This window comes from Parasteatoda tepidariorum, chromosome 2 (genome assembly GCF_043381705.1).
Source record: "Parasteatoda tepidariorum isolate YZ-2023 chromosome 2, CAS_Ptep_4.0, whole genome shotgun sequence".
NCBI lineage: Eukaryota > Metazoa > Arthropoda > Arachnida > Araneae > Theridiidae > Parasteatoda > Parasteatoda tepidariorum.
Genome location: NC_092205.1, coordinates 19,630,826 through 19,642,045, shown reverse-complemented (window position 1 = coordinate 19,642,045; position 11,220 = coordinate 19,630,826). Strand labels below are relative to the sequence as shown.

Below are 11,220 nucleotides of genomic sequence, written 5' to 3'. Positions count from 1 at the left end.
TATATATATATATATTAATACTTTAGCGAATTCGCCACGATTTGCACGAGCAAGAAGAGAACATGAACACACGAAATACACGAAATATGAACATTAAATGAACTCTAACTTGAGTAATTTGAGTTTACACTTACATATTATCTACATAAAGCTACATGTGAAATATAAGATTATCCAAATCCTGCATAACTTTCTCCTATACTTTTATATTTAATACAATCTCAGGTCTTTAAACTTAGAGAAAAAAGACATTATAGTGTTAATTTTATTGAAATAGAAATTTATATTGCATAAGCAGTGAATATTTTGTGCATATTACATAAATATAAATAGAATTCAGAATTAGCTACTATTTAAGTAATTGTTTCCTTCTTTTGCTAAGTGCCTGTGTATATTAAATTCTTAAGTTGACTTAAAATTTTTAAAGCATTGAAATTTAGAGACTCAAAAATAGAGGGTTAAATTAAAAATAAAATATGACAAAATTAGTTTGTTTTATTTTTAAATGAATAAACACATTATAGACACTAAATTCTTTTTAATTGGAATGTTTTGAACTAGTGGCCTATGTACCAATGAAATACTATATTCATATCATTTCCATGTTCTTTAGCCAAATATTTGGTATATCCATGTCTTTTGTCTTCTCCAAAAATTTTTCTTCCAGTCGGCGGCTTTGCTCTTCGGAGAAGTAATTTTTCCAATCACCAACAATTCCTTTTCTTACGAAATTACTTATGTTGGGGCCACTTTTCTTACCTTCAATCGCAGCTTTCATCGCAACTTTTTCTTTCACCAAAATTTCCTTTATTGTATCTGGCACTGACGATTTCTTCAATTCTTCAGGCGTCATCTCACCGATATCCATAAAGCTTTTTGTCATGAATTCTTTCATTTCTTTTAAGCTGCTGTATTTTTTGATATTCTCCATGAGGCTTGGATCCTTTCTAATGGGTTCAGCATATTCTTTGTCATCGATAAATGCTGCCATTTTTAAAATGGCGGAATCGATGTCCTCCTTGAGCTCTTCATAAGTAACAAAGAAAACATTCGGATCATTTCTGGAAAAAAAAGAAAGTAGGCAAAGACATTATATTTAAAAATCATTATATATACTAATTTAGAAGTATGTATTTTAACCCTTTGGAGTAGAGGTTACTTCTGCATTTAAAGGAAAAGAGACGTAACTAATAAGTTTGCAAGACAAAACCCACAGTTTGCATAATTAATATTTCGTAATAGTCGTGAAACAGCCCACCCAATTTTGAGTTCACGACTACCAATGTTCAACTCCTCAGTCTAGTAATTTTGAACCAAATCCATTTTGACAAGGGAACTCGTGTATCAAGTATTGGGAGAAATTTACCTTTGTGGTGTACTTTTTGATGGAACTAACCAACATTTGCGTTGAATGTAGAGGAAAACCTCCGACAGTAAGTCTGACGGTGGTACGGAGACTCTAACTCATGATTCCTCTACCACTGAGGATATTTTACACCAGTACTGATGGTAGTGTGAGCCAGGTGCAGAATTTGTAAACTACTAAAGGAAACGAAACGAGAGGAAAACCACGAAAAGCTTGACGACAAGGGAACTCTAAGCAATAATCCCCTTGAGGACGTTTTATGTCTGCACTGTGGTCGTTGCAAGCCGGGTACAGAATTCGTATCAACCACCCGTCTCTGGTATTTGAACCCGGTTCACTTCATTGGAAGGTGAACTCTATACCATAACTTTAATAATTAACATTTAACACAAAGAAACCAGTAAATAAAGTGTTATTGAATATATTGAATATAACAGTGAAAAAATATTTAACATTCAAAGTAAAAGGAAATTTATGGTGTCAAAGAATAATCCTCTAGTGCAAAGGATTACCACATCTGAAACGCTGCGAAGGGAATTACTATATTTTAAATCCTTCCTGAGAAATTCAGGGATGCCAACGCCTCCGCTAACCGCAAATAGTTTATAGAAAGGTAGAAAGTGAATGACTAAAACAGGGATGGGCAAACTTTTTTGGTCGTGGGCCAAAAATCTAGAAAAAAAAGTTTGGTGGGCCGAGTAAAAACTTCTGAAATAAAATAAAGTCAATTCATCATTGAGTGCATGTCACTCTACATCAACTTTGCGTTTTTTCGTTGCCATTTTGGGATGAAAAATGTTTGCAAATAACTCAAAAAGGCAGTAGCCATTTTATACATTTAATAATTTCACCATTATTTATAATGACGTTGTATGTGTGCAACCTTTCCATACGCAGTAAATTATGCTAGAACTCGAACCGGCAGAAAAATCCGTTCGTTGGAACTTAAAACGCGTAGTCAGCCTCATGTGAAGTACAATTCACCTATATTAGATTCCATATGTCTGCTCCTCGAGAAAGACAAATACTAGTTGGAGCTAATCTACAGCTATTCTATAAAGAACTTTTGCTTTCAACATTTTACCAGTTAAAGCTGTTTGTGCTAACTATTTTAATTAATTTATGTTTTGTAGAACAAAAATAGAGAAAGTGAAAAGGTCATCAGTACTTTGTTAAAAAAGAAATCAACAAAAATAGTTTTAAACAAAGTAGATATATTCGCCACTGATCGGCTAGTTAAAATTCTGTCCGCNTTGCGTTTTTTAGTTGCCATTTTGGGATAAAAAATGTTTACAAATAACTCAAAAAGGCAGTAGCCATTTTATACATTTAATAATGTCACCATTATTTATAATGACGTTGTATGTGTGCAAACTTTCCATTCGCAGTAAATTATGTTAGAACTCGAACCGGCAGAAAAATCCGTTCGTTGGAACTTAGGAACTTAAAACGCGTAGACAGCCTCATGTGAAGTACAATTCACCTATATTAGATTACATATGTCTGCTCCTCGAGAAAGACAAATACTAGTTGGAGCTAATCTACAGCTATTCTATAAGGAACTTTTGCTTTCAACATTTTACCAGTTAAAGCTGTTTGTGCTAACTATTTTAATTAATTTATGTTTTGTAGAACAAAAATAGAGAAAGTGAATAGGTCATCAGTACTTTGTTAAAAAAGAAATCAACAAAAATAGTTTTAAACAAAGTAGATATATTCGCCACTGATCGGCTAGTTAAAATTCTGTCAGCGGGCCGGATAAAATCTTACGACTGGCCACAGTTGGCCCGCCGTTGGTTAGTGTTTTATTTACGTCACACAATGGGCTATTGACGATGATCTGGGAGACATCCCTGAGGATGATCCGAAGACATGTCATCAAAATTTCGATCCTTGCACTGCTGTTATTAGAACAAAGTAACATTTTATATATAGTTTGAATTATTTTTTAGTAGAGGTAAGGCAAAGTAACTTTATTACTTAGTAACTTTATGAAATCAAGAATCACATGCTGAACGATTCAGGGGTTGGACAAAAATATGAAAACACTTCTATACTAACTCTATGTAAACAATCTTACATGAAAATTACTCGATGTAAATAATTTATTCCCTTATTACTCAGTGATTTTGAAAACATGTTATAGGATTAATAGTTATATTCCAGAATGCTTTTAAAGCTATAGTAATAGTAAAGAAGGAAAAGAAAAATTTCTTACGCTCATTTTGGTTGATGCAAATTTTGCATGGGTAAAAAAGACGCTATTTCTATAAGCTTCAAGCGCTATATTTCAAATTGTGTTCTCATGGTCTGGAAAATTTTTTACATTTAAATACCAAAGCTTTCAGAAATTTTGATGGCATTTTAAAAGCCTCACCTCGAGAGAGCTGGATTGGTTTATTGGCTTTTACATACATTTGCAGGCTTATGTGCTCAATTTAGGCTTATAAACCTTTCTCAAATAGAAGGACAGATAGCACCATGCAGAGAATTACAGCATAAAGATTCATCCAGGGTAACAGTGGGGTTCAAACCCGCTACCTCCACGCTATGCACAGCGTTTGGCGGGCGATACTTCTCTGCTCCTGAACTGGAACAAAGTGGCTTTGCATTTGAATTTTTAGAAGATTTTATATGTAGTGGTGTGGAAAATAAGTTTAAATGAATAAAAATAACAATAAAACAGAAACTTAGCTAGCATAAATTTTTACAAAAGCATAGAAAGTTGGCAGCCCTGCTATGCTACAACTATTGATATTCATTTTAAAAATAAAACTTCCAGAATAAGGGACATTTTTGCTAACTTTCTAAGAGTCTCACCACAAGATGACTACAACAAAGGATCATTTCACCTCAGGCTTTGTATGTTTGATATGTTGTGGTGGAAAAAAATAATTCAAAATCAAATTTACTGAACCAAACATAACAGTAACTTCACGTAACACTGGAAAGTTTTTCTTTTTACAAAGCCGAGAAAGTTGGCATCTCTGTAGATATTCACTTAAGTGCATATTTATAATTTAGATATGAAATGTTTTGTGGTTGAAAATTAAGCACGAGCCACCTCCTGAGTGCACAGCAAAGTGTTTACGATTGACTGAAGTCTCGCAGTGGACTGATCGTTAAGACACGGTTCCCAGTAGATCCCCGAAGTCAAGCATCACTGGCTGCGGTCAGTGTGCGGGTGGGTGACCACTTGGATCAGTCTGCGTAGGGGCCGCGGGTGTGCGGTATTGGTCCTCGTCAAATTGTTCTACCGTAAAGTGCTCGACTTCAGGGGCAGGGCGTCGGGCTACCGAAGCGGGAGTGCCATCCCCTCTGCAGAGGATCAAAATTGTGATGGCATGTCATCGGATCATCCTCAGGGATGTTTCCCAGACGGTCGCCAATAGCCCATTGTGCAGTTCTAGTGCTACGTAAATGAATTACAACAACAGCGTTTGACTGAAATTGCAATATCATGTTAAGAATTTATAAGATAAAGAATGCTTTAAAGCAGTGTTTTCCGAAGTGAGGTACGTGTACCTCCAGGTGTACGGGAACAGTGTAGCTGGGGTATGAGTTCTTATGCGAAATATTTTGTAACAAAGGAAAATTTCAAAAATTTTTATTTAAAAACAAAGCTAGCCATGAAAATTTCCGATTATGTATTTTTATATTGTCTATTTTTCGCAGAGTTAACAATTAATAATTACTGGTGTTAACAGCCAGTTGTAATTTTTAACTTTTGTGCAATTTTTTATAGTAAAAAATACATTCATTTTTTTATTAGTGGTACACATCGTTACGAAAAATTTAGAAAGGGTACACAAAAGGCATAAGTTTGAGAAACACTGCCTTAAAGTATAGAATAAATGATGCAGTAACAAGGGACAGACTTTTGAATAATTCTTAGAAGTTGACAAAGGAAGAATAGATGCTGAAAATTCAGCACGCTAAGGGGAGATGAAACGTATGAGATCATTATATATTTTATCTATGAATATCTCTTTAAAATATTAAAAATATTAAAAATAATTACAAGTTTATAGTTAAGTAGGAACTTTTTTTTAAATTAAATCATTTCCTACCTGATTAGAATATTCCAATAATGTCAGGCACTAGAAAAGAAAGGATTAAAGAAGTGATGCCTTACTCTTTATCTGATCTAACTTGGGGACTTCTGACTGCATCCATTAAGGATTGAAATTTTTCCCCTGAGCATACACACTAGAGTGTTTCGAAGCTCATGGGAAAAATTTAAAGAGTGATAGAAGAAACTTTTAAAAAAAAACCTAAACAAGCAATTGTCACCAGACTACTTAAGAACGGAGAGTAAGCAAAGAACTACCAGGAGGCAGCTACTTCTGTCACACGAAAAAACGAAGCACCAAATGGATACAAGAGGTACTAAATTAATTTTATTGTAGCAAGCGGCGAATGTCACAGGTGTAACGTCTGCATTACCATAGGCTGTAACTCTTTTGAATAGTGTCTGTAGTCTTTCCACGCATGCAGTTTAATACCTGTTGTGTTCTTTCAATTGACAGTAATGGATGCTTTCTAATGGTTTAACACTTCCACTACGTCCATACATCGTATAGTGACAATAGCGTGATTTGATGTTTTCAATTAACTTTTAAATTTTTACTCGTGAGTTTCGAAGCATTTTGCACAGTTTGTTTCTAATATTTAGTTTTAAAACGCATATAATGCGGATAAATTTGTAACGTAATAAAAGAAATGTATTATTTATTTTGAATTCAAATGCAAAATCACACATAGAAAATACATATTTCTGAAACCTAAGACATCAGCTTTTTAAACAGTCTTTTGTTCTATTACATACAAAGTAATATACTTGACTTTATACTATATACTTGATTACATGCTATATACTTGATTAATGCAATTTTATTGTAGCAAAATTCGCGCGGCTCACTAGTTATCCATGATTTGATTATAGATTTAAACAAAAAATCTAGATGCATTTCACTGTATTCATATTTTTACTTTGAATCGGAAGAAAACAATGTCTTTTAAACTGACCTGAGTTGATTAAAAGAGACACATCAAAATTTGTCTCGAGCCACGAGTGTCTTGCGAGTTTAGTGAACTAAAAGAGTGAGGTTAATGAAACTAAAACGAATTGGATACTCATGCACTGAAGTATAAATAACTAGTGGGCTGCGTCCCCTGCTCGCCAACCCCGAAAATTGCTATGCAATCTTATATGATTTGTTGCTTCGCAAACCAAGCTCGCTACTAACTTAGGTACATTGCAAATGCACAAAATTCTAAGAATTCAAAACAATCATTCAAATCCATATAAAAACTTTTTTTTTTTTTTTAAAAATTACATCTTTTTAGTAAATGCTAAGTCATTAAAATAAATTTGAATTCAAATAAATGACATGTAATTCGTTAAATCTATTAGAAATGTCGTATAGTATACTTCGTAATATAAATGAAAAATCGTCAAATAAATTCGTAATATATAAATTCGTGAAAAAAAGCGCTTTCGACAAAATACTAAAATAGAAATCTATCGACAAAGACTACTCACTTCTGCCTAGCTTAATAGTATGAGATTGCCGCAGCTGATGTTCTCTGGTCATTTCAGTTTCCGTTTTTAAAAGAGCTACATGTTGAGCCACCTCAGCAAGATTTGGCATGTGACATTTTTAGCGGCAATCATTGGTCGATTCGCCGTGTAAGAGAAATGGTAACGTAAACAAAGCAAAGCAAACGTTGCCACCGGTGGAAAAGAAATACAGCCAAAATTTGGGTGCCACGTAAGAGAATTATATATATTAGATTATCACGCCTATAGTTATTTAGAGAAAAGCAAATGATAAAATGTAAACACAAACCTGTGAGAGTACCATGACTGCAGATGGTCAAAATAATCTCCCCAATATATATCGCCAACCATGAAGAGTTCAAAAAATTGATCAAAAGTTCCTTCGAAACCATGTCCGGGTAAATTCTTCACATGATGGTAGTAGGATACGCAGCAATCCTTAGGGTTCCTAGCAACATATATGTATTTGGAATCTTTTGACCAAGGAGCCAAATGAAATGGCAAATGTGACTTGATTGGTCCTGGTCTTGGCATATTTTCCGCTGCCTTTGCACCTGTGATAAGGAAATGAAGTATTTTGTTAGTTTATAATTTAATTACAGTGGCACAAAACCATTTTGATAGATAAGATATGATTCATGCAAAGATGCAGGGAGTTTTGCTGTATTAGGTCGAAGAAAGTTAATGTTACCCATTGTTCTGAAGCTGCCATAATAGGTTTAACGAACTGTGTTGCAGTATCTGGCTTTTAATTTCTTTCAAATATTTTAAAAAGCTTTAGGACGAATAAATTCGACTCTTCAACTCATTAACGCTTCACTTTTTATACTACTACAGAGCTACCAATCCAAAGTTCTCTTAAAATGGTAGTTGAATAATAATTAAATAAGAACCGGTTTTTAAAACTTTATCAACACCTAAAAGCAAACTGCTTGCTTTTCTGACATTGAATATATATCTTGTAACTACTTACATATTGTGATGTTCAAAACATTTTTAAATAAAATTTTAAAACGGAAACTCTGCCACTACTTTAAATATTTGAATGAAATTTCTGCCCAAAAGCTGAAGTAGTTAGTAGGTCCATACTACAATATAGAGAAAAGTGCTGCCGTGAAGAAAAAGTAGTTGTATTAGGTCTGCCGGAAAGTTTAGTCAATCAAAGTAAATGCCTCATTTTCCAGTAAACTTCTCTTATCAAAGAAAGTGATAGATTATTTAACCTTTAACCCAATGGTAATATTCTAGATTAAATATACACAGCGCAAAAGGACAACTGCATGCATATTCATGCTTATAACGAAAGTATCAGACAAACCTGACCGATAAGCTTGATATATACATTAAAGGGTAAATTTTTTAATCCCTTTTTTATCAAGGCACTTTTTTGCATCATTGCATAATGGGGCTCTTACTTTCTTCTAGCATTTTTTCCGCTAAACCTAATGCATGCATGAATATTAAATTAACAAAGCTACCACTAAATTCATTTTATTAAAGTGACATATTCAGAGTTGCAGATGTGAAGCAAAATAGAGGTTGCCTCACAGCCGTCCTATTAAAAATAAAATAACAATCGAAGAATTATTTTTAGTTACTTTTTGTCTATTTTAGGATAAATCATGATGTATCAACTACCATTCCATGTTAACAAATTGAGTTATGATAGTTAATTCTAACACTCCTTACGAGACTATTTCTGAAAGAAATATGAAAGCTGAAAAGAAAATAATTTCATTAGATTAAACTAACTTAAAACTTTTGCTAGTTAATTGCCATTTTTACAATGTTTTCAAAAGCAAATTGACTTTTATCGAACACTTTACCACTGCTTATTTATATATATTGCTATTTTTTCAATGCACATACGTTCTTCTAATCATTCACAAAAATAAAAACTTATATTGAAATAATCCCCCCCCCCCCATTTCTCATTGTATCGCAAAAAAGCACTTATTTAATATTTCACTACACATTTCAAAATGAAAATTATACTTTGAACTGATACAGAGTGATATCTTAGAATTAAAATGAAAGAATACTGTGGATTCTGTTAATATTTATCTCATCTGCATTAAATATTCACTATTTATGCAATATTCTTTTCGATCAACATCAAATTAACACTAAGATAACTTTTTTCATCGAATTTCATGACATCAGAGAAAATTATCGCCATTGCGTGTGTTATATTTGAACAATTTTATACTTCATATGTATGGAAATGGCTTTATGATACAGAAATATTTCATGAAAACATAAGAAAATATTTAAATGTCTGAAAAAAAAACTATTATAAAGGTTTATAAATGAACTAAGGTAATTTGATGTATTTTCCCTAAAACAATGGCGGGTTTTCGCTTAATACTTTTTTAGACATGCATCAAAACATTGTTTTTTCTAAAAAAATCTTTCACATTGTTTTGCAACTTATTACCATTTGTTCAGGATATTATCAAATAGTTATCATATTTAAGTTTTATATACTTATTTTCATTAGTAAACATCTAGACGCTGTTTACTTATTTATTTTTTTTGCAGTTATATCAACTCAGTTAACATCATGTATATCTAAAATTAGCCCTTTTGGATGGAAAAATTGTTTTTTAAATTTATTTGTAGACCATTTTTGCGAGCGAGATTTCATATGAATTCCTGTTAAGACAGAACTATAAAGCCATTTTAAAGTTCTGGCTGAGAATTAAATTTAAATTTAATTGTTGCTTCAGAACTTTTAGATCATGTTATGTTCCCATCATTTGAGAACCACCCAAAAATGTTAGGCATAAACGGATTAATTTTTCTATCCCTTCTTAAAAAATTTGTTAAGCAATCGGCTAAACAATTCTATTTTTGATAGTCTGAGCAGCGTACTTGTCTAAATGCCCTTTTATACAGTCTAAGTTCTTGAATCCAAGGACTTGGAGGAATTTCTCTATTTAAGAAGTTGAATGATTCGGTGACACTTTTCATTTCCTGAGCGTCACTGTTTGGTCAGATGAAAACCCGGTGCATGCACATGGTTCACATTCTGCATTAAAACAAAACTACAAAATAAAATAAAATTATGACAAATTGATCCTATAGATTAATTTATTTAGATTGAAATATATGAAAAGGGACAACAAATGAAATTATCATATGCTCGCTCGCTGACGTCATCAAACTTTAGAAGCTGATTGGTTAAGTGAGAAAAAACTTGGATGGAAAGTAGAGCATGCTCTGCTATCATCCAAGGGCTTGGATCAAGAACTTGGATGATCCTTTAAACTATCCAAGCTCCATGCAAAACAAGTTTCCATCAATCTCAGTTCAAGAACTTGGATTATATAAACAGGCCTTTAGTTGGTGTAAGCGGTTTTACTTTTTGGTTCTGTTGAATGAATATAAGCAATATAAAAATTAACACTTTGCGTAAATTGGAAAGGAAGTAAATAACTTACCTGTTAATTCTAAAAAGGGAGCTTTAGCATGTAAATCCGATGGCTTTTTTAAGGGTTCACCCTTCTGCAGAAGAAGTAAAAGTATTTGGCCAGTCCATGTTGTCCCGCATTTTGGATATGTCACTAAAAAGATGTCATCCGGGCGTGGCTTATATGTAAGTGCCGAACGAAAACTGTCAGCTGAAAACGATGATGGAAGTGGAAAACCATCGACATATTGTGCGAGAGACTTACCCGACATCTTTAGGAGTGAACCAAAGGTGTAAAATACGCAATACTGTTTTTGAAAACAAATATTTTACATAAATACGAATCTGATAATGTTCTTTTGTATAATAATCTTATTCCATATTTTAATCTTTATTTGTTAAGTTTATCAAAAAAGGATTGTTTCAAATCATTTACTGATTACAGTTTTATTTCATTGGCCTTCAATTCTTTTGTATCTTTCAAAAATAATGATTAACAGAAGATAAGTGTCTGAAGTTTCTAGTACACAGTAAATACAAAAATTGCTGTTTGTCTCTATATTAAAAAATAATAAGCGACGCTGCTATTGCAATTTGTGTTCCCCTTTACAATAGATATTGTTTTGATGCACAAAATCTGAAAGACTAAGAAACACGGATTTGTAGACATGGGTAGAAAATTATACTCTAATTGTTGATAAGTCTTGGTAGATATAACTCTTGCTTTCTGATTAAGTTACTTTGCAGTGGTGGCGATGAAATTACAATTCAAAGCGGGAACAAAATTTAAGAACAATTAAACAATTTTCCAAAGAAACAAAATTTAAATATTATTACATAATTTTTAGATTATGATTGTAGGTAGCGGCTATTTTAATT

At 32.8% G+C, this 11,220-nt stretch overlaps 1 protein-coding gene across 2 annotated transcripts in view; it reads right to left on the bottom strand.

Moving 5' to 3' along the window:
* Nucleotides 1-10,779, bottom strand: part of LOC107450318 (sulfotransferase 1 family member D1-like) — a 19,172-nt gene extending 8,393 nt beyond the window's left edge. The window contains exons 1-3 of one of the 2 annotated variants that reach the window (XM_043055646.2): nt 10,373-10,779; nt 7,219-7,483; nt 252-1,061 (exon numbers count right to left, since the gene is read on the bottom strand). In XM_043055646.2, the coding sequence (XP_042911580.1) occupies nt 590-1,061; nt 7,219-7,483; nt 10,373-10,613 (978 nt within the window). In that variant the 5' untranslated portion in view covers nt 10,614-10,779 and the 3' untranslated portion in view covers nt 252-589. Of the gene's footprint in view, nt 1-251; nt 1,062-7,218; nt 7,484-10,372 lie in introns of those variants that run through there. The other variant, XM_071177249.1, reaches the window with a different exon arrangement.
* Nucleotides 10,780-11,220: the final 441 nt, after the last annotated feature.